Raw genomic sequence first — 24,587 nt, forward strand, 5'->3', positions numbered from 1 at the left:
TCTTTTAAAGTAGTGATTTCATTAGTAGAAATGCAGAGTATTCTGGTTTCATATTTTTATATGTTCATCTGAAGTATAATAAATTTATCAAAATAGAAGTATATGTTTGCTAGTGGTAGAGCTAGCAAATGTTTTTAAAGTAATCAGGGAATTATGTAGTGACATTACTAGCAAATGTAGGGGTTAAACACTTCATAGTAACTTTATTAAACTTTAGGTTTCATATTAGTATTTATTTTAAAAGGAATACTAAGACTGGGAGAAACAAAAGGACTTGGTGTTGAGGTCAAAACAAGCCATCCCAGATCCAGCCTGAACTCCCCAAACCACTAATTTACGTTTGATTTTTCTTTGCTTGTGTATAATTCTATAAATATTTGCTGTGTCCCTATACAATGACCCTATACAGAGTCATTGGAAAAGACTGATGCTGGGAGGGATCGGGGGCAAGAGGAGAAGGGGACGACAGAGGATGAGATGGCTGGATGGCATCACTGACTCGATGGATGTGAGTCTGGGTGAACTCCAGGAGTTGATGATGGACAGGGAGGCCTGGCGTGCTGCGATTCATGGGGTCGCAAAGAGTTGGACACGACTGAGCGACTGATCTGATCTGATTTGATCTGATCCCTATACAAAGAACTGGATACTGTTTTTTTGAAAGAAATTATTTCTCCTTTCTCCTCTTATCTAATGGTTAATATAAAATCTCCATGTTTTTTGGTAAATGTTGTTTCTGACTATGCTTATATACCTTTGTTATATTTGTTATCTGTTAGTATGGCATTATATGGCTCATTCAAAGAAATTTCCTGGGAAAAATCAGAAATTCTTAATTTGAAAAACTTACTTTTTTTTTTAAAGGCTGTGCCATGTGGCATTGGGTTATTACTTCCCCAAGCGGGGATTGAACTTTTGCCCCCTACTACATTGGGAGCACAGAGTCTTAGCCACTGGCCGAAACTTATTTATTAATCAGTTATTGTAGCTCTCTTCATCTATCAGATTTTAAATCTTCTTTTTTTACCTCAGTAACTAAAGAGGGATATTTGCTTTCCAGTTAGCCAAGGATGACCTTGGATTAGGGCTTCCCATGTGGCACTAGTGGTAAAGAACCTGCTTCCCAATGCAGGAAGCATGAGACGCAGGTTCGATCCCTGGGTCAGGAATATCCCCTGGAGTAGAGCATGGCAAATATTCTTGTATTCATCTCCAGTATTCTTGCCTGGAGAATGCCATGGACAGAGGAGCCTGGTGGCCTAAGGTCACAAAAAGCTGGACATGACTGAAGCGACACATGCATCTACACACATGACCCTGGATTATAACTTAAACTATTCTTTTATTTTCTTAAACTTTTTTTTTCTGTTTAATAAGACTGGTCTACACTGAAGGACCAGTGCAAGTTAATAATAAGGCAGGAAGAGAATCACTTTTTTATTAAGGTCTACCACTGCATAGGAAAAAGCATGATTAAAAACAATTTTTTAAAAAACAAACATAGACTGTTCTGCATATTCATTTTTTTTTTTTCCCAAAATAAGAGCAGGAAATCTATGACTTTTTTCCATTAACTGCATAGCTTATTTGTGTAGTGAAGTCATGTTAGAGAGTAAGAATAGGTGAAGTTGGAAAACACAGCGACAAGAACGAACCAGGGACACCCTGGCTCAAGATGAAATTAAGTGCAGAAAGATACAAAGGAGACTAAGAGAACTATGAATGAACAAATGAAAAGACAAAAAGAGCAGCCCAAATACTTTTCCCTCTTCTACAAAAATAGAAAGTAATAGAATAATGAGAAAGCAAGAGAAACGTAAAGGCTTCCTATTTTGCTACCTTAATAGAGTCTCTGAGAGTTACACTATTTTTTCTGTAAAATACAAGCAGAAATAGGGATACTTGATGTTTGCTTTAAAGGATGATTAAAATTCAGATAAAGTTTGGGCCAAATTAGAATTTCTGCAGTAGAAATTTCTTCTATGTCTTATTTTATCCTATCTTATTTTCTTAATATTTTTGAAAATGTTGATACCTAATTTTTGCCTCAATTTTGAAACCTTAATGGTTTCAGATTTAAGGGCTCCTTATATCTCTAGTTAATAGAGTTATTAGTTAGATATTACAGTGACTCATTTTTAACTTGTTCGTAATTTTTTCATGTAGATCATAGATCTGTGACCAAGAACGCAGAAGAAAACAAGTCAAGTTCATTGCCCTCGACATCATATGAAGACTTCTTTCCAAAAGACTGCACCTCTCTGTATGTATAGAAGTTAAATTTATTTATGTTGTTAGTGCTTTTGCTCCCAGAAAGCGATTTACTGTTGCTAATCATTTGACCTAAGAGTAGATAAAGTGAAGTTGCTCAGTCGTGTCTGACTGTTTGCGGACTGTAGCCTACCATGCTCCTCTGTCCGTGGGATTTTCCAGGCAATAGTACTGGAGTGGGTTGCCATTACCTTCTCCAGAGGATCTTCCCGACCCAGGGATCGAACCCACGTCTCCCGAATTGTAAGCAAGATGCTTTACTGTCTGAGCCACCAGGGGAAAATATATTAAAAAAGGATTCTTTCCCATGAAAAGTTTTTTTTAAAAAATCTTCTTTATTTTGTATTGGAGTATAGCCGATTAACAATGCTGTGAAAGTTTCAGGTGGACGGCAAAGGTACTCAGCCATACATATATATGTATCCATTCTCCCCCAAACTCCCTGCCATCCAGGCTTCCATATAACATTAAGCAGAGTTCCCTGTGCTTTACAATAGGTCCTTGTTGGTTATCTATTTTAAATATAGCAGTGTATACCTGTCCATCCCAAACTCTCTAACCATCCATTTCCCCTACCCTTCTGGAAAAGTTTTAAAAGTTGTGTATTTTATGTAGGTTCATAATTCTCTACATAGGTTATTTGTTAAATCTGTAAGTAATAAAATCTTTTAATAAACTTTAGAACTAAGGATACCCCAGATACAATTTTTTCTCTTGAAAATATGCTGAGTTAATCCCTTCATAACAAAGAACTTCTTGAATCATCAGTATTTCATATTCCCCTTCCCCAAAAATAGGAGAAATAAATTGATGACATTTTGTTGAAAAGAATGCCACAGAACCCAGCTTGAAACATAATTTATTTGTTTTAAAGTTCAAAATCAAGTTGAAAAGGGAAATGAAACACTTAGTTTACTGGTTATACAACCCTAGTGGAATTGCTCAGTTGTGTCCGACTCTTTGCAGCCCCACAGACTGTAGCCTACCAGGCTCCTCCATCCATGGAATTTTCCAGGCAAGAGTACTAGAGTGGGTTGCTGTTTCCTTCTCTAGGGGATCTTCCTGACCCAGGAATCAAATCCAGGTCTCCTGCATTGCAGACAGACACTATACCCTCTGAGCCACACCGTAGCTATGTAAATCACTCAAGAGTAAATTAGTCTAGAACAAAACAAAGAACAAAGCTATGAGAGCTTAAGAGAATTTATTTCAGTAAGTACGGAATAAAGCCAAAGGTATATATATCCCAGGTAGACAAATAGTAGTGCTCCTAGCTCAGAATATACTATAATGCTTTATAAGAAAAAGTGGTAGAAAGGAACTTGGCACTTAATAATAAGGAAAGAGTAATTCCAGGCACAGTCTTTAAAAAAGAAGGAAATACTGAATACCAAAGTAAATAAATCAAAAACTTATTAAAATGGACTAGGCTAAGAAGATAGAAGTTAAATGGAAAAACAAAGCAAAATGGAAGAACAAAGCAAAAAATGGATAATAGACTATATTTTTACTATGGAATGTACCCCCAGTATTATTTAAAAACTACTAAGATAGATTGAAGTTATTGAAGGAAAATCATAACCTTACCTCTTTTTTTTTTGTTTCTTCCCTCATTTTTAATGTATTAGGTGCTATTGCATTGTAGTCCATGGATATGATAGATTTGCATTGATCTTTTAGCTGCATTCTCATTCAATATTTTTTACTATCTTTCTGAGAATTTTTAAGATTGAGAACATATAAAAGAGTATAGCAAAAACTATACTAACACCAGCCAGAACTAACAGCTATTAACATTTCATTGTATTTGCTTCCAGTGTCTTTTTTTAAAAGAAAACAAAACACTGTAGTCTCTTTGAGCCATACCTGACTTCTCACCCTGACAAAGTTCTGTTCTCCTCTCTGCCTTTATGAGCAGTCACTGTCATCAGTTATTTCTCTAGTTCATTTTTTTAATATTTACATAGCCATAAGTAATATTTAGTGCTATTACTTATAGTTGTTAAATTTTACGTAAATATTCATATATGTACCTTCTTACTTTACTCAGCATTAGTTTTGAGATCTAATCATGTTGCTTGCTGTGTTATAGATCTGTTTCATTCCCTTTAACTGTTGTTTGGATTTCCATAATGTGAAAATACATTTTATTTATTCATTCCTTTAAGGATGGATAGATCATTCTAAATATTACCTAATGTAAATAGTAGTACAGTGATCAGTTTTACCCCAAACTTTCTTTTAAGAAAGTATTCATTGTGAAAGTTGCTATTAAGGAACCCAAAGGTTTAGTCTGGAATCTATAAGATTACCCAAAATGTAGAAGAAAAGGGCAAATGGTTGAGAAAAAGAAGAGAATGATGAATAGTGTTCTTAAAAAGAAGCCATTACCAGAAAACCAATGATTTTAATGAACACTATAGAAATATTTTCTGGATTATCCATACGTTATAGTGTTTTTTTAGAAAATGTTAAGAGTTTCAAGCTAAGATGATAGAGTTAGGGCCACTGTGCTGCTGCTCATAGCTCTAGTGAAGGAAATCACAATATCTAAACTAGGCTTCAGGATGGTTCCAGCAACTAGAAAATGAAAATACATGTTTTTCATTTAAAAATTTGTTACTTAGGGAATTCCCTGATTGTCCAGTGATTAAGACTCCATGTTCCCAGTACAGGGGACATGGGTTCTTTCCCTGATCGGGGAACTGAGATCTACACTCCATACAGCATGGCCAAAAGAAAAAAAAAGAATTCAATCGAAAGGCAGAATGAGTCTAGAAAATAAGAGAACATTTTTGTGTATTTATAAAAACTTAAAGATATTAAGCTAGTAAGTCAAAGTTAGGTGAAAGGACTCTTTACAGTATTCAGTAAAAGACTCTAGAACAATTGGATATCATTTGGAGAATTTAAGTTAGATATTCATGTTACATCAATATAAACTCCAGATGAAATTGAACTCTCAAACCTAAAAAATTAATTATAAAATTAGAAACCTTAAAATCAGAAAAATAAAAGATTAGATGTCTTTCCATAACATTATTTAACATGGCATTATTCATAAAATCATTTATACTTTATTATAAATACTTAATTCTCTGCCACGAATGTAAGTTCCTTGATCACAGAGCTCTCATCTTTGTTTTCATAGCACCTGGCACGTAGCAGGCATTCAAGAAATCTTTGATGCCCTTGCAGCCCTACCTCCCAGCGTCCAGGGAGGGGAGAAAGGCTGCAGGTGGAGATAATCACCAGTAGCAAGTGATGTAATCTTTCATGCTTAAGCAGTTAAACCAGTATAAAAAGCAACAGGGCTCTTGGAGGTTCCTGGTTGGCAGACACTTTGAGGTGCTGGGAGGGGGGTGCATTTGGAGCGGGCATATGGGAACTCCATGCCCTTTCTTACCTACGTTGCCCCATGCCTCTCTCCCATTTGGCTGTTCCTGAGTGCATCTTTTATTATAAACTGGTAATAGTAGTTAAAGTGCTTTCCTGAAGTCTGTGAGTCTTTCCAGCCCATTAACAAAGAGGAGGAGTTTGTGGGAACTCATGGATTGGTCAGAAGTGTGGTGACCTGGAAATTGCATTTCGCATCTGGATTGGGGGCAGTTTTATGGGACTGAACCCTTTAATTTGTGGAATCTGATGCTGACTCCAGGTAGATAATGCCAGAATTGAACTGAATTATTGGACACTCATTGAAGAAGTGGTGCTAGAAAAAAAATACCATGTATTAGGTGCTCAGAAGAAGATTAAAAAAAAACACTTACATAACTTTCTATAACTGCAAAACATAGATGTTTTATTTCAGGGTCTGGCTTATTTTCATGTTGTCTGAGAAGAAACTAATATAGGAATTAAATATCATCTTAGTGGTTTTTTTTTGAATATGGGGAATTGTGCTATAAATTTGAGGTTCTAATAAATAATTAATTTTAAACAGATCTACAGAAAACCAGGAAATTCCCCCTATGGAAAATAAAGTTGCAGACTTTAGAGAAAAAGAATCTTCTTTCAATTTATCTTACCAAAAGCATCAGTGCTCTGGCTCCTGTCTGATGAAAATGCCATTTACCTTCAAGGGGGAAAACCCTCTGCAGCTACCAATCAAATGCCATTTCCAAAGACGACACGCGAAGACAAACTCTCATTCTTCAGCACTCCACGTGAGTTATAAAACCCCTTGTGGAAGGAGTCTGCGAAACATGGAGGAAGTTTTTCGTTACCTGCTTGAGACAGAGTGTAACTTTCTATTTACAGATAACTTTTCTTTCAATACCTATGCTCAGTTGACTCGGAATTACCCAAAGGAAGAAGAAATTGTTTCTGATGTGGATATTAGCAATGGCGTGGAATCGGTGCCCATTTCTTTCTGTAATGAAATTGACAATAGAAAACTTCCACAGTTTAAGTACAGAAAGACTATGTGGCCACGAGCATATTATCTAAACAGCTTTTCCAACATGTTTACTGATTCATGTGACTGTTCTGAGGGCTGCATAGACATGTGAGTAGAAGAACATGGCATTTCAAAAAAATCTTCTGAATGTAGGGGCACTTGTCAAGAAATGCTGCTGTGTATCAGTTTGTTTGTCTGTCTTATCTAAAACCAGTTCATCAAGAATTGAAAATAGATGCACTCTCTCTTTAGCAATAGGAAGGAAACTCTTCACCTGTTATTTTATTTATTTGGGAATTATTTCTTGCAGAGATAAGTTTTTCCCTTAATCTGTTACTGTAACTCTTAATAGCAATAATTAGAGCTAATGCTGTGTAACTGTGCCAAACATTGTGACAAGTGCTTTCCCTCTATTTTCTTGTTTAGTCCTCACAAAGTCTTATGGAGTAGTTAATATTATTTCCATGTTACAAATGAGGAAGTTGAGAAACCAAATGTAAGGTCAACAAATTTAAGCACTAGGATTTGAACCTATGCTGCTTGCTGCTGCTGCTGCTAAGTCACTTGAGTCATGTCCGACTCTGTGCGACCCCACAGACGGCAGCCCACCAGGCTCCCCCGTCCCTGGGATTATCCAGGCAAGAACACTGGAGTGGGTTGCCATTGCCTTCTCCAGTGCAAGCATGCATGCTAAGTCGCTTCAGTCGTGTCCGACTCTATGCTACCCTGTGGACAACAGCTCACCAGGCTCCTCTGGCCACAGGATTCTCTAGGCAAGAATACTGGAGTGGGTTGCCATTTCCTTCTCCTATGCTCTTAACTGTTATATGTCATGTTTTACTTTTCACATATCTTTTCCTTGCTCCTTTTTTAGACAGTTAATGGTGCCTGTCCTGATCCTAAAATTGACATTCCATAAAAAAATGAAAACATGTTCTAATATATCAAGACTTTGAAAACCATTTTGTTTTAAAGGTGTATAATTTACTGGTATTTGTAGGTTTGCATCGGTAGAACAGAGTTGCATTATATGTACATTTGCTGCTGCTGCTGCTAAGTCGAGTCAGTCGTGCCCGACTCTGTGCCACCCCACAGACGGAAGCCCACCAGGCTCTTCTGTCCCTGGGATTCTCTAGGCAAGAACACCGGAGTGGGTTGCCATTTCCTTCTCCAATGCATGAAAGTGAAAAGTGAAAGTGAAGTCGCTCAGTCGTGCTGACTCTTAGCAGCCCCATGGACTGTAGCCTACCAGGCTCCTCCGTCCATGGGATTTCCTAGGCAATATGTACATTTAACTTAATGCAAATGTAGCTGCCTATACTAGGAAAAAGAAAATGCATGAGAGAGATAAACAGAATTAATTTAAATTGTATAGATAGTAGTTTTTAACCATCCTGTCAGTTAGGAGTGTGAGATGAGGTACATAAATACAGTTTGGCTCAGTTGCTTTAGGTTTTGTCATAGAGGAAACCTCTCACTGTGCCAAGTTTTATTCTGTTTAAATACAGGTTGTTTTTAAGCGTTGCCTCTAACCTGTCTACATCTGGCCAAGCCCAGTCTCCTTCAGTGTAAAGGAAAAAACTAACTGTTGGGTTGGACAGTGTTTACTGAACTTTATGGTTAGTTTAACAAGGTGTTTTTCAAGAATAATTTTGATGGTGTGTGATTTTTGCCTTAGACCATAGAAACTAATCCCCATGTAACGTGCACCACCAGCATACATATGTTCGTTTTTTTGGTCACAAATTACAAGAGAAGTCACAAAATAAGCAAAAGCTGAGGCTCACGGGAATCTGGAATTGGACACAAGCACTGTGGCCAGGGATTCTAATCCTGACGGGAATGGGAATTAAACGTGTCTCATGCATGGTGGAGAGTGGGCACCGAGCTCTCAGGGAAAGGGGGCAGAAACAGGGACCTACCCAAGGCTAGGAGGTTGGCTAATAACAGGGCCTGCAATTGTATAATTGTATTGATAACAACCAGGCTTAGAGCTGTGAAACCCATAGGTCGGATCCAGAGCAGCCAGTGTAGAGGAACACCCAGGAGTAACCTGTACAGAAGTGTAATCTCGCATAGTCAGAGCACACAGAGGCATTTAGGATCATGAAGGCAGCCTAAGTTCCAACAAATGGCAGAGTTCACACCTGAGGAATCAGAGATAAATGTAGAATGTGACTGAAGGAGACTTTAAAATAGGTATGTTTAAAATGTCCAAAGAGATAAAATATTAATATCCATGGAATGAGGAGGTGATTATTTTTAACTATACTGTATAAGTAAAAGAGCCATTTAGAAATACGGGAAATAAAGCATATGGTTATGGAAATAAAAAACTAAGTAGAGGGACTAAGTGGTAGCATTGGTATAGCTGGAGAAACAATCAGTGAATAGCAAAGCAAAACTGAAGAGTTCTCCCAGAATGCAAAGAGATAAAAATATGAGGAGAAAAAACTTAGAGGTTAAAAAATATGAAAGGTCAGTGAGAAATTCCAACATACCTCTGAGAAGAGAGCATCATTCAAAGAGACAATAGCTGAGAATTTTCCAGAACTGAAGAAAGATAGGAGTCCTCAGAGTGAAAAAGCCTACTGTGTACTAGGAAGGGAAAAATCTTAAGATAACTTACATTTAAATATATCATGATGCAACTTTGCAAGTATCTAGGGCAAAGAATAAATATGCTAGCAGATGGAAAAGAGAAAAAATACATTGACAGGGCAGTTTTTATCAAAAATAGAAGACAAAAAGGCATATTAGCTTAAAATGCTGAAGGAAAATAAATATAAAACTAGAATTCTGTAACAAGCCAGTTATATGGTAGGGGGTGGGGGTGTTAAGAGGGTGTTCAAACAATTACACAGCAGTTGAAGATATGCACTCCTGTTTTTCAGCAATAGTATTTTTCTACCTAGAGCATTGTTTTCCAAGCTCTAAGTTTCAGTTCAGTTCAGTTCAGTCGCTCAGTCGTGTCCAACTCTTTGCGACCCCAGCACGCGGCACGCCAGGCCTCCCTGTCCATCACCAACTCCCAGAGTTCACTCAGACTCACATCCATCGAGTCAGTGATGCCATTCAGCCATCTCATCCTCTGTTGTCCCCTTCTCCTCCTGCCCCCAATCCCTCCCAGCATCAGTCTTTTCCAGTGAGTCAACTCTTCGCATGAGGTGGCCAAAGTACTGGAGTTTCAGCTTTAGCATCATTAAGCTCTAAGTTTAGTAGGATGTAAAATCACTTAAAGGGCTGTAACTAGAATCTTAAAAATTAAATTGTACAGGAAGTACCATGTGTACAGGAAGTACAGTGATAAGGTACTTATATGTGACTGCTATTTCTTACTTTACATATACACACATATAAATATGCATGCCTCTTGTAGGATCTTTTCTTAGAAATGTAAGACATTTCTTGCTATGAGTCATAGTCAAAAATATTTGAAAGCTGCTACCCAAAAGATGCTTAGACAGGGGCATAAGAATAAGGATGTTGCAGCATTGTTGTATTGAAAACTAGAAGCAGTTTAATTGTGATTCTAAATGCTGTGGAAAAGTTAAGAAGGTAGATCTCAAAAGCATTATATTGAATGAAAAGACAAGTTGTAGGATAATAGCTATGGTAATTTTTTAAAACAATACATTGTATTGTTTGTGGGTAAATATATATGCAAAAGTATAAAGGATGCCTCACCAAACCTCTTAAGAGCTTAGTTTTATCTTTTTTTTTTTTTAAAGAAGATCATTTATACAGTATATATGTTGTAAATTATAGTTGACCTTTGAACAATGCAGGGGTTAGGGGTGCCAGCCCTCGAAAACACAACATGTAACATAATTGGCCCTTCACATAAGTGGTTCCGCATCCATAATTCCACATCCAAGTTTTCATCCAACTGTAGATGAGGTAGTACTGTGTTATTTACTATTGAAAAATATCCACATATAAGTGGACCTGTGTAGTTCAAACCCGTGCTAATCAAGGGTCAGCTGTATATACATCGGAGAAAGGACTAGACAAAACGATGACAGCTGATTCTGTCTGGTCAAAATGAGTGTTTGTTATTGTTTGTGTTGTCTGTACTTTGTAAACTTTGCAAACAAACTTATATTGAAAAAGCAACAATAGATTTCTACATCTGTAAATAGAATTCAAGTCAGTCAATATATTGCTTATTTTTTCTGTTGCAAACGGTAGTTACCACTCTGACATGTATTGTATATATACAGAAAAATACTGAAATGAATCATAGACGAAACAATCTAAGTCACTTGCCGTTTAACACAGGAGATGAGAGTCAGAGATTTTTAACCAGTAGTCACACATCAGGTTTGTAACTGAGACGCCCAGGTTCTTTACGCCTATAGAGTGTTAAGTCCCTGTCATGTTAGATAGTCATCTCAGTAGTTAGAGAGGAAATTTGTTTTTAGGTTTTCATGTTTACTGCTTAGCAGTGCTATGAAAAATAGCCGGATGCATGGCATCAGTCTCCTCAATCTATTTTTATGTCATTGGAGACAGAGATAATATAAAACATACACAAAACTATGTAAGTTCTTCTGAGCTTGACATGTTTAAGTTTATCCATTGTAGGAGGGCAGACCTGGGAAAATTCTCACAATGAAGCTTCTGCTGAATAGGAAATGAAAGGAATTCATTTTGAAATGTTAAAACTCATAGTTAACTATTTCATGAGCAAGTCGAGGTACAGGGCAGTTTATAATTATTTATGAACTTCTGGTAAATGTTGTCTTTCAAAGAGGTGTATTTTATTTAGGGAAGAAGTCTCGACTGTCCATGCGCCAAACAACTGTTTTAAATACAATTATAGTCTTTATACTTTTGTCAAGAGAGTCTCTTAACTTGATGCTTTTTTATTCTGACTTCTCCATACATTGTCTTCCTCCTAGAACAAAATGTGCATGTCTTCAACTGACAGCAAGGAATGCCAAGACTTGCCCCTTGTCAAATAATAAAATAACCACTGGATATAAATATAAAAGACTAGAGAGACAGATACCTACTGGGTAAGATACGCTGTGGATTTGTTGCAGGGTGTTTATATCTTTGAAGGAGGGTGCTTTATCATTGTGGCCTATTTAGTCTTATAAATATTGTTGATGTGAGAGTTGGACTATAAAGAAAGTTGACTGCCGAAGAATTGATGCTTTTGAACTGTGGTGCTGAAGAAGACTCTTGAGAGTCCCTTGGACTGCAAGGAGATCCAACCAGTCCATCCTAAATGAGATCAGTCCTGGGTGTTCATTGGAAGGACTGATGTTGAAGCTGAAACTCCAATACTTTGGCTACCTGATGCGAAGCGCTGACTCATTTGAAAAGACCCTGATGCTGGGAAAGATTGAGGGCAGGAGAAGAAGGAGACTACAGAGGATGAGATGGTTGGATGACATCACCAACTCGATGGACATGGGTTTGGGTGAACTCCGGGAGTTGGTGATGGACAGGGAGGCCTGGCGTGCTGCGATTCATAGGGTCGCAAAAAGTCGGACATGACTGAGCGACTGAACTGAACTGAATGCTTAATTTCTTATTTGTTGTTCTTGTTCAGTTGCTAAGTTGTTCCCGACTCTGCAACTCCATGGACTGCAGCACACTAGGCTCCCCTGTCCTTCACTGTCTCCCTGAGTTTGCTCAAATTCATATCCATTGAGTCGGTGATGCCATCCAACCATCTCAACCTCTGCTGCCCCCTTCTCCTTTTGCTTTCAGTCTTTCTCAGCGTCAGGATCTTTTCCATTGAGTTGGCTCTTTGCATTAGGTGGCCAAAGTATTGGAGCTTCAACTTCAGCATCAGTCCTCCCATTGAATATTGAGGGTTGATTTCCTTTAGGATTTGACTGGTTTGATCTCCTTGCAGTCCGAAGGACTCTCAAGTCTTCTCCAACACCACAATTCAAAGGCATCAATTCTTTGCCACAGTTCAAAAGCATCGGTTCTTCAGCCCTCAGCCTTCTTTATGGTCCACCTCTCACATCCATTCATGACTACTGGAAAAACCATAGCTTTGACTATACAGACTTCGTCGGCAGAGTGATGTCTGCTTTTTGATACACTGTCTAGGTTTTTCACAGCTTTCCTTTGAGGGAGAAAGTATCTTTTAATTTCATGACTGCAGTCACTGTCCACAGTGGTTTTGGAGCCCAAGAAAATAAAGCCTGTCAGTGTTGCCACTTTTTCCTCATCTGTTTGTCATGAAGTGATGGGACCAGATGCCATGATCTTTGTTGGGTTTTGAGTTTCAAGAGAGCTTTTTTTACTCTCCTCTTTCACCCTCATCAGGAGGCTCTTTAATTCCTCTTCGCTTTCTGCTTTTAAAGTTGTATCATCTGCATATCTGAGGTGGTTGGTATTTCACCTGGCATTCTTAATTCCTGCTGGTGACTCATCCAGCCTGACACTTCTCATGATATACTTCGCATATAAGTTAAATAAGCAGGGTGAAAATATACAGCCTTGATGTATTCCTTTCCCAATTTGAAACCAGTCCATTGTTCCATATCTGGTTCTAACTGTTGCTTCTTGATCTGCATACAGGTTTCTCAGGAGACAGGTTAGGTGATCTGGTATTCGCATCTCTTTAAGAATTTTCCACAGTTTGTCGTGATCCACACAGTCAAAGGCTTTGGTACAGTCAGTGAAGCAGAAGTAGATGTTTTTCTGGAATTCTCTTGCTTTCCGACAACAGATGTTGGCAATTTGATCTCTGGTTCCTCTGCCTTTTCTAAATCCAGCTTATACATCTGAAAGTTCTTGGTTCCTGTACTGCTGAAGCCTGACTTGAAGGATTTTGAGCGTTACCTTACTAGCATGTGAAACGAGTACATTTGTACAGTAGTTTGAACATTCTTTCGTATTGGCCTTCTTTGGGATTGGAATGAAAGCGGACCTTTTCTAGTCCTGTGGCACTGGCAAGTTTCCAAATTTGCTGACATATTAAGTGCAGCACTTTAACAGCATCATCTTTTAGGATTTTAAATAGTTCAGCTGGAATTAATTTCTTATACCAAAAATCTAAATTAAAGAATTTTTTTTAAAGCCTGTATATCATTTTTGGAAATGGAAGTCAGAGTGCACACAGGTAACATGCAGACTGTACTTGACACTCATCTGCTTTTCCTCTGACTCTTACCCCTGTTGGGTTAGCTTACTTTGGGTAGACATTTCCCCATTAAGACATACACTGTGCAGAGGTCATCTGAGAATTGGGAATTTTCGTCTTTTCAAGGTGGTTATTGCTAAAAGACAAACAGAAAAGTATTCTTACTAGATTTTCCCTTCTTAGACATTGGGAGACATTTTAAAAGAGCTAACCCTTATTCTGTGCCAGGCATTGTCTCAAGCACCTTGTAAATACTGACTTATTTAATCTTTTTTTAAAATTAAATTTTATTGAAATGTAGTTGATTTCCATGTTGTGTTAGTTGTGGCTATACAGCAATGTGATTCAGTTATACATCTATCCACTTGTTTTTAGATTCTATTCCCATATAGGCCATTATAGAGTACTGAGTAGAGTTCCCGTGCTATACAATAGGTCCTTATTAGTTGTCTATTTTATATATAGCAGTGTGTATATGTCAACCCTGATTAACGATTTATCCCCTTCCCCCCTCAAATTTCCCCTGTGGTAACCTTAAGTCTGTTTTCTACATCTCTGACTCTATTTCTACTTTGTAAATAAGTTCATTTATACCATTTTCTTCGATTCCACATGTAAACAATATCAGGTGATACTTGTCTTTCTCTGTCTGACTTACCCAATTCATTTAATCTTCACAAAACCACCTTATGCCATATAATCCATATTGTATGGTAGTACCATATAATCCCCATTTTAAAAATGGAAGATTGAAGCACAAAGAGATTAAATCCATGGGCACACAGCTAGTGAGTGCTGGAGCTGTGATGGGAACTAGGCAGTCTAGCCCTGGGAGCCTTCACACTTAGTCTCTTTCCCTCAGTGATTATTAGCGAGGTAGCAATAGAAAGTGCTTTTGCTTTTAATTTGTCTAATTGATTTTCTCTTGTATATTTTATTGACAAGCATTTATGAATGCAGCCTATTATGCAAGTGTGATCGACGAATATGTCAAAACCGAGTTGTCCAGCATGGACCTCAAGTGAGGCTACAAGTGTTCAAAACTGAGAAGAAGGGATGGGGAGTGCGCTGTCTAGATGACATTGACAGAGGGACGTTTGTTTGCATTTATTCAGGTAAAGCAAAGGTTTACTTTCACATTACGCTGTGGTAAGATCTACATTTCTGAATCTCCATTTTACTAGTCAAGGCTACTGAGATCTTATAGCAAGGATAAGAGCAACAATATAGGAGGAGTATCAGAGGAAGGCAAGTGACTGGGAAATTGAGCACTGAAGGGATGACATGCGTTAAGAGGTACCAGGTGTTCCAGAAAAGAAAGGCTAAAGGATAAAACTTGGGTTACTGCATGAGATGTGTTTTTGGTCTCTGTGGCTGCAGATGCTTCGGGGTAAAGTAAGAAAACTTTTAAATAGAAAAATAAATGATTTACTAAGGTAAAGATTATTGGTCAGAGACTGTCTTCGTCAACATCTTGAGCTATTAGAATTTAACAAAAGTTAATGTTATAATGAATACCTTTAGGTGATGATTCAGTCAAGGCTGCTGCTGCTGCTGCTACCAAGTCGCTTCAGTCGTGTCCGACTTTGTGCGATCCTGTAGACGGCAGCCCACCAGGCTCCTCTGTCCCTGGGATTTTCCAAGCAAGAGTATTGGAGTGGGTTACCCCACTGCCTTCTCCAAATCAGTCAAGGCAGTTCACTCCATTTCAGGGATTCTATAGAGAGTTGCCCATGTTCTGAGCAAAGCCTCCCCACCATGTGTTCAGTTCAGTTCAGTTCGGTCGCTCAGTTGTGTCTGACTCTGCGACCCCATGAATCGCAGCACGCCAGGCCTCCCTGTCCATCACCAACACCCGGAGTTCACTCAAACTCACGTCCATCGAGTCGGAGATGCCATCTAGCCATCTCATCCTCTGTCATCCCCTTCTCCTCCTGCCTTCAATCCCTCCCAGCATCAGAGTCTTTTCCAGTGAGTCAGCTCTTTACATGAGGTGGCCAAAGTACTGGAGTTTCAGCTTTAGCATCATTTCTTCCAAAGAACACCCAGGACTGATCTCCTTCAGAATGGACTGGTTGGATCTCCTTGCAGTCCAAGGGACTCTCAAGAGTCTTCTCCAACACCACAGTTCAAAAGCATCAATTCTCTGTGTGTTAACGGTTATGCAAATTACTGATTCTTTCAGGCTATAGCCCACAGCCCAGACAGGTCCATCTCTAGTAGTCTTTTCCTTTTACCCCAGAGTGTTAGGCAAAAGTCCTCACTTTGTGTGTGTACCACGAAGTGAGAAAGGTTGGTGAAATGTGGCTATCAAGGCAGTCTGAAGGAGATGTGCCAGGCAGCAGGGACCAGAGCAGTCCTCCTCATCTGGAATTCCAGGTTCACTTTAGTGAGGGCAAGAATCCTCAGAGTTCAGAACGGTCACGGCTGGATCCCTGCCACATCGCACTTACAGACACAAATACTGCACAACTTGCCTGGACATTTGTCTCTCATGTTTCTCAAAATAACTCTTTGATAAAAGTTAGCTTACCATAAAATGCCAGATGGTGTCCAGGAAGTATCATTTACTGACTTTATCTGCATTGCTAGAAAATGCACCTAAGGGTATCTCTCTAATCTAGCTGTTAATTTTGACTTATTAACTGTAATTTTAAGTTCCTTGAAAGAAAATGCATAAACTTCAGACTAACATTTTGATTACATTAAGGCTTAAGAAGAGAACAGGCACATATCACCACAGATTTAAATACATCACTTTATAAATAAAGTTTTTAAATGAAAAAGCATTCATAACTAGACACAAAAGCTATAATTGTAAGACTAGAGTTCACCTCTCTAATTTTCTAGAGTGCTTTCTGATCTGTATTGTTTTATATTGTAGCTGAATCTCTTGTCTTCTGTGATACTCCACTTCAGACAAATACTTGTTCCTACGTTTTTTCATGTACTGGAAGATACGAAGTCTCTTCTTGGTCTTTTATTATTTCTCACAGTAGTTTTCTTGGATGAATTAATGTTTCTCTTCATTCTAGAAATGAGGTTCCATACACGGTTCTAATAGAGCAGAAGAGGTGCCCTTTTGTTGCTTAGTAACTGTATTACTTTTTGTCATATTTAGCTCTTTTACTTTTTCTTTTAGGAAGATTACTAAGCAGATCTGACACTGAGAAACCTGATGCTATTGATGAAAATGGAAAAGAAGAGAATATTATGAAAAATATGTTTTCCAGAAAGAGGAAAATAGAAGTTGCAGATTGTGAGGTTGAAGTTATCCCAATAGAACTGGAAGCACGTCCTAGAAGTATGGAGACTCAGGAGTATCCACCTAAGCTCCATAATAATACCAAAGAGCCTATTACGTGAGTGAGATCATAGGAACCCAGTCAAGATTGACCTATACTGTTTAATACCAATTAAGAGTAGTTCTTTTTCTTCTTTCTTGTTTTCCACTCCAACTTCTGTATCTCCTGTATATCAGTTTGCTTCCCAGTTGTAAGTTTCACACTGAGAAATCTAGGGCACTTAAATTTAAAAATCTAACCAACATACTGTATTTTCTCAGTTTCCATCTGTGGAACTTCATCTTTAAAAACTTTGACTTTAATCAGATTGTTTATGGATGTCATGACTTTGGCAGTTCTTTTTATTTTCTATAACCATTTTATTTGCAAAGGTTTTCTTCGTTTTTTAAATATACTTCCAGAATGATTGGCTTTAAAATATGACTATTCTAGTGAGGAGTAGGCATAGGTGTTATAACTTAGATTAATTTCTAATGAATATTTACATAACTGATGCTATCTATATTTCGGGGCACAATAAAGAGCATTTTTAGTGATTTACAGAATAACTTTGTTTTCCTTTTCAGAGGAATGAAATATAACAGCATTTCAAGAATTCGATATCATTCTGTCATAAGAAGTCCTAAAACCAAGACCGTCATTATTCAACACAATGGGAAAAATATGGTAAAAACTGTAAAACATAGATGGTGCCCTTCTGAGAACATTACTACTTAATTCAAATTGTTTGTGTTAGTTAATGATGTGTAGGATTTCTTTTATTATTTTGTAATGTGGTGCTGTTGAAGTGTTAGGACTATGTTTTTTAATGACTTTGTATCCTAAGTAACGGTTGGCATGTTCCCAACTTAGATACAGAAGGAGAATGTTGATCATGATCTGACAGTGTATTCTACTGAGACTTAGAGCTATACAGTGTAAGAATTCATGGAAGAAGCTAAAGTGATAGTGTTACATAAGAAAGAAGGATGGAGTAATTTAGGTTGAGGAGATATGGTTGTGAGATGTAGGAGAAAGAACAGAAGCAGTCTAATGAGAGAGTCATCCAGAAAGCAGCACTTTACATGATAGCTTGTGAAGATACACTTTGCAGTCTGTCCTGAGAAGAATAGCTAGTCAGAGACTATAACTTAAGAGAATGATGCAAGAAACAGAACAGGCAGACAAAATGGTAGTTCATGGCTTGTTGGTGAAAAAAAAATTCTAACGTAGGTGGTACACAAATACTTGCCCTCTGCCTAGTAACATACAGAAGATAACTCCTTAATACCACATCATTATGCGAAGATTGGGCCAGGAGATCACATAGACCTGGTTTGCCCTCCAACACTGCACCTTAACTAGCTGGTTAACGTCTTCTGTCTACAATTCTTTTTCTGAAAAATTAGAATAATAATTTCTATGTCAGAATTAAGAGGGTTAAATGAGATAATGTCAGAAACGTAGTGTAGCACAATGCTTGACACCCAGCTAAGTGCTCAACACATGTTGAACGTTGAAGTCCATGGAAAAGAATAATAATGGTCAAATGTGTTCCGTGCCAAGCATTGTGCTAAACCTAATACCCCTTTTTGAAAGTTATCATTACCATATAAAGTGATTGCAGTGTCCTCAACTCATGGAGATAGGCAGCTCCTTTAGCCTTTTCTTTCAAGTAACTACCCAAAGAGTGTTTTTAATCTTTGCACATCTTACAGTGGAAGCCAAATTTATCATCTGGTATCAGAATTGAGGTATACCGACGGATATATTTGTATTTTATTTTGAATTTATAATGCCTCAAGAATGTCTTGACAGTCCTTATAATTGTCATAGCTGTGGCTCATGAAAGTGCCTGGGAGTAGAACACAGCTAAAAGGGCTCCATCCTGTCAGAGATTCCTCGGGGTATCAGCTTTGAGTCTTTGAAAACTAATCTAATTGCTGCAGCCTATGAAGATTGATACTTGATGAAAGAGGCCTTACTGCTAACTTAAATTCTTTTTCCTAACCTAGAAAGTAAAGACATCTTCCTTGTTTTCTTTTAAGGGATTTACTTCCTCAGAGTCTGTCACCTCAGAAGATAATGGGGAACTTAATCCAGCTCAAGTACATCTGAACTCTAAAGCCAAGGAAATGAGAAGTAGGCTTTGTTTCATTCTGTGGTTGTCTGCCTCTTCTGCTTTTTGTCTCTCATGCTCAATACTCATAGCTCATTTTTTCAGACACTATTACAAAAATGCTGCATTCATCACAGGGCTTTCTCTACGTCTAGATCAGAGGTCGACAAACCGTGATCTATGGGCCACATCCAGCTCACCACCAGTTTATGTATGGCCTGTAAGCTAAGATAATTTTTACCTTTTAAAATAACTGAGAAGAGATGAGAAGATAAATAATACTTTGTGACACTCGAAACTTACAGGAAATTATATTTTCAGTGTTGCTAAATGTATCGGAAGATAGCCACACTCTTGATTTAGTATTGTCTCTGCTTTCGCACTATGGTGGCAGAGCTGAATACTCACACAGAGATGGTGGCCCACAGTGTTTACTGTTTGTCCCCTTACAGAAGACGTTTGCTGACCCCTGGTCTAGATGCCAACCGTGACCTGATGCTGGGCAGGAGAATAGCGTGGACAACTCACAGGCCATCTCTGGCTGTGGAAGCCCTGCCCAGCGCAGCCATTTCCTGACTCTTTGTTTAGGCTCCTTTAAAAATAAAGACATGACATTCTCCTGCAATATTCCAGCCAGTGCTGCCCCAGAGGATGCTTAGCAAAAAGTGAAAATATTGCTACCCTGAGTGCTCATCTTTCAGTGTTACCAGTCTTGCCATGGTATAGACTATACAGTCCATGGAATTCTCCAGGCCAGAATACTGGAGTGGGTAGCCTTTCCCTTCTCCAAGGATCCTCCCAACCCAGGGATCAAACTCAGGTCTCCCGCACTGCAGGCAGATTCTTTACCAGCTGAGCCACAAGGGAAGCCAATTTAATATTAAAACCTGACGAAACTGGACTTGAGTTCATTTACATCTCAGTATACCCCTCAGTGGGGAGATGTTGCTGAGACATGGCCCTTTGTGAAGAACTGACTGACCGTGGCCTCTTCTCCCTTTGGGCTTCCTTGGCATATACACCCCCAACTCCCCACCTTCCTAGTATTAACAGAAAGAGGGACACCTTTGTAAATTTATATCCTGTTTTTAGGCAGAGAGAGGAGAGGACTGAGAGCTTTCCCTGTATTACTGCTTAGCTCAAATTGCCCTTAGCTCAAAATAGTTCTTATGTCAAAGATGTGTATTTTGGGACAACAGTCTCATATATCACCATTAATGTATGAAAGTCATCTGAGAACTATTGCTCTTGGTTCTTTTGTTGTTTTCATTGACCACTATAGTACATATAGCAGGCACTAAAAAATCAGTTATTAATATTACTGCAAGTAACCTATGATAGGAAAAAGCAGCCAGAAACAGTGATGATTACATCAAAAACATTAATTTTAGAAAAGTATAATTTCTTTCTGCCACTGAATTGGGAGGCACAAATGACTTTTTAACAATAAATAATTTTACTTATTCCATTTGACAGGCATTCATACTTTTGAATATTTTGGAAAATTATTTGCATTACTGTATAAGAAAAATAAGCAGTTCATCTTCTAAAGTATTGTTGTTTGTAAAAGTGTAATTACTGAATGATCATCTAGCAAAAACACATATACAAAACCCATAGCAGTAGTTGTTGCTACTGGGCCTTAGAGCGGCTGACTCTTAATCAGGGTTTCCCCAGCCTTTCATTGGTATCATAAAGGCCTAAAATGCTCCCTAAACCCTCTCTGTTACAGCTGTTTAGAATATATTTAAAAAATATATATATATTTAAATGCAGAGTCCAAAGTTGAAGAGAAGTCAATTTGTAAGGAGTAGAGCTTAACTATAGTAACAGGAAGCAACATGTATACAGATTCATAAAAAGATACTGTTAGGTAGTAGAAAGAAGGTAGACTTCAGAATCAGATATTTCTGATTCTCATTATTATTGCTAGTTAGTTGAGTGAATCCCTTAAGCCTTCAGAAGCTCAGAGTTTTCATTTGTAAAATTGAAGTACTGTGTACCTTAATACATTGTATGGATTAGCAATAATTAACATAACTTGCACTTAATTAGTATTGTTACTCTCAGCAGTATTGCTCAGCCATTTGTATTCCCTGACAATTCTTCCAAAATGTTTATTAGAGGACTCAAGCTCAAACCAAGTTGAAGATTGTAAAGACAACCCTGTGATTGATTCCGATGTGATAGATATAACCAAGTGTAGAGAAGACACTCCGCCAGGGGACACATGTCACCAAGCAGTCACACTGGATAACAAGAATGAGGTTCAAATACAAAAGCCCCAAGAGGAAAAATCTCCAGCATGTCAAAACCAGCAGGTCTTTTGTGGTAAAGAGTTACCGAATGAAACCAAGGATGCTTCATCTGATTCTCTAGAGAAGTTCAATAAAGGGAATGTTTTTCTATTGGATGCCACAAAAGAAGGAAATGTGGGCCGCTTCCTTAATGTGAGTATGTGGGCTGAGATTCTTATATCTAAACACATTTTTTCCCTAGGCTTCTTCACAAAATCATGAGGAAAATGTGACTGACGGGTTCCAAAGCCACACTACCTGGATTAGAATCCCAGGCCTCTACTTACATGGCCTTGGACGTCTTACTTGCCCTCTCCAGGCTGTATTTCCCATTTCAATAATATGGAGTTAATAACTGTCTAGAGTGTTGTGAAGATTAAATGTATTATATATAAAGTGCTTAAACGGTATCTAGCACACAGTAAACATTTGCTTAAAGAAACTGTAAGAAATTATAAGTAAGAATATATATATATTTATTGAAAGGCTTTTAAGATGCATTCCTTCAAAAAAAAAAAAACAATGGGGCACATAGAATAAGTTTTTCTTTTGTGTCATATAATAGAATGTCTTATTCAGAAATGCCTCTATTAAAAAAATTTAGTTGGGAGCACTTATGTTTTACTGCTCTCACTAAATTTTGATTGATTTAGTGGCTTAGTACTGGAGAATGCAATGGCAACCCACTCCGGTACTCTTGCCTGGAAAATCCCATGGACGGAGGAGCCTGGTGGGCTGCAGTCCATGGGGTCGCTAGGAGTCGCACGCGACTGAGCGACTTCACTTTCACTTTTCACTTTCATGCATTGGAGAAGGAAATGGCAACCCACTCCAGTGTTCTTGCCTGGAGAATCCCAGGGACGGAGGAGCCTGGTGGGCTGCCGTCTCTGGGGTCGCACAGAGTCAGACACGACTGAAGCGACTTAGCAGCAGCAGCAGTGGCTTAGTACAGAAAACTATTTATCAGAATATTGCATTTTACTATCTTACTCTTTTTTTATTCCTAAGCCATAGTCATTTGCTGTTTCTGTATATGTTTGGGATATATGTAATGAGACTTATTTTCATTTATATAGAGGAATATTTATGATTTCTCTGATTTAAGGTTCATTGGGCTTCCCTGATAGCTCAGTTGGAAAAAAATCTGCCTGCAGTGCAGGAAACCCCGGTTCTATTCCTGGGTCGAGAAGATCTGCTGGAGAAGGGATAGGCTACCCACTTGAGCATTCTTCGGCTTCCCTTGTGGCCCAGCTGATAAAGAATCTGCCTGCAATGCGGGAGACCTGGGTTCGATCCCTGGGTGGGGAAGATCCCCCTGGAGAAGGGAAAGGCTACCCACTCTTAAGTATTCTGGCCTGGAGAATTCCATGAACTGTATAGTCAGTGAGGTCACAAAGAGTCAGACACGACTGAGCAACTTTCACTTCACAAGGTTCATTGACACTTAAGACTCCTGGCATCTTCATGATGAGAGGGAAACTTTGTATTATTGGCCATAACTACTGTGTAGGGTGGAATTGGAGTTAGATTTTCCCATCAGACTGCCAGTCTCATCTCTCCTGCCTCCTACCATCATACATGCTTTTCAAAGAATGTATAGTCCCAGAAATTTTCCAGGGGAAAAAAGAAAAATACCTTCACCACTAGTCTCAGTGTCTGTATAGACTGTCCTGTCTTTGGCCAGCTGGACCGTGCAGAAGCCACCTGCATTCCTCCTCCTCTCTGGGCTCCACTTTGTTCTGACTTATCCTACCCAGGAGGGTGACAAGGAGTCGTGGAAGCAGGATGGGAACTTTATGATAGCCTCCGCATATCCTTTGGAAAGGTCCATTCAGGTTCACTGATCTCTGGATATGGCCTTAATTTTTCTCTTTGCTCTGTATCAGAGCTCTTCTTACTCTCTGTGGGGTTCAGTTAGTGGGATGGGCAGCTTTGACTTTTCCCTTAAAATAATGGGAAGCATGCATAGCCCAAGATTCCTTTATGTATTTCCTTTGCTAAACCCAAGACCTATTTATTTATTTGTGGCTGTACTACTTGGCTCACAGGATCTTAGTTCACTGACCAGGGATCAAACCTGTGCCCTCTCAGTGAAAGTAGAGACATAAGAACTGAACCACCAGGGAATTCCCTCAACACCTCTTTAAAATGTGACATTTGAATGGTTTGATGTTTCATGATAATCTTACATGTAATTCATGTGCCATCAGAAGAAAAAGTACTCTCAAGTTAGAAAATCTTTGAAACCAAAGAACTTTTTTTCCTTGCTAGAGAAATCTGTTTGGCCTTTTTCTTTTTCTCTCTCCCAGTTAGAAGGACACTTGGTTAACAAGAGAATCCTCTCTGAATACTGGAGTGGGTTGCCATTCCCTTCTCCATGGTATCTTCCTGACCTAGGGATCGAACCTGGGTCTCCTGCACTTTCACTACTTCTACACTATTGCCAAACATGCTGGAAGCTACTAAACATGCCAGGAGAGCCAGGAGATGAGTAAAGAATGATCCCTAGCAAAGGACTGGTGGTGGCTTTCTTTCCAGTCAGTTACATTGAATAGTGGCTGCACTGGAATGATATGGTTGGTCTCACGAGCTGGATCCCCCCTTGTTTATAGGAGGAGAAAAAAAGGCTTTTCTGTCTTTTTAAATTTAATTTTCTACATAGATAATCCATTCTCATGATTTAAAAACTTAAATAAAACACCTTAGAAAATACAAACAGAATTGTTTCACAGCAGCTCTGACGCTGCCAAGTAGGTACCCTGAGTAAAGCTTACCAGGCTCAAACTGAAAAAAAATGTATGGATGATGGGAAGTTACCATTGAAATCTAACAGTGGTCAATGTGTCTGAGGAATATTCCTGGGATTCGATCCTTTTATGAATCTGGTGATAGATGACTGTGTAGCAATAACAGCTCATGTGCAGCAAAATAACACTGAAATGGTGGTGATAGGAGATAGTTATCACCATGTTAGAAGCCTTGGAAAAACAATAAATAATGGTTGTGTTCAGCAGAGAAATCAATTACTTACATAGATACCCTTTCCAAAGGATCTGTTTGATGTAAAATTCAGGTCATAACATATTCTTCATATTAAACTTTT

The 24,587-nt window shown here is 38.5% G+C and overlaps 1 protein-coding gene across 3 annotated transcripts in view; it reads left to right on the forward strand.

Moving 5' to 3' along the window:
- Window positions 1-24,587, forward strand: part of SETDB2 (SET domain bifurcated histone lysine methyltransferase 2) — a 43,387-nt gene that overhangs the window by 13,709 nt on the left and 5,091 nt on the right. For all 3 annotated transcript variants that reach the window (XM_027557273.1, XM_027557271.1, XM_027557272.1), the window contains exons 5-12: window positions 2,167-2,263; window positions 6,215-6,778; window positions 11,575-11,691; window positions 14,730-14,899; window positions 16,927-17,146; window positions 17,656-17,755; window positions 19,117-19,210; window positions 21,312-21,637. In XM_027557273.1, coding sequence (XP_027413074.1) covers window positions 2,167-2,263; window positions 6,215-6,778; window positions 11,575-11,691; window positions 14,730-14,899; window positions 16,927-17,146; window positions 17,656-17,755; window positions 19,117-19,210; window positions 21,312-21,637 — 1,688 coding nt within the window. The remainder of the gene's footprint in view (window positions 1-2,166; window positions 2,264-6,214; window positions 6,779-11,574; window positions 11,692-14,729; window positions 14,900-16,926; window positions 17,147-17,655; window positions 17,756-19,116; window positions 19,211-21,311; window positions 21,638-24,587) is intronic.

This window comes from Bos indicus x Bos taurus, chromosome 12 (assembly GCF_003369695.1).
Source record: "Bos indicus x Bos taurus breed Angus x Brahman F1 hybrid chromosome 12, Bos_hybrid_MaternalHap_v2.0, whole genome shotgun sequence".
Taxonomy (NCBI): domain Eukaryota; kingdom Metazoa; phylum Chordata; class Mammalia; order Artiodactyla; family Bovidae; genus Bos; species Bos indicus x Bos taurus.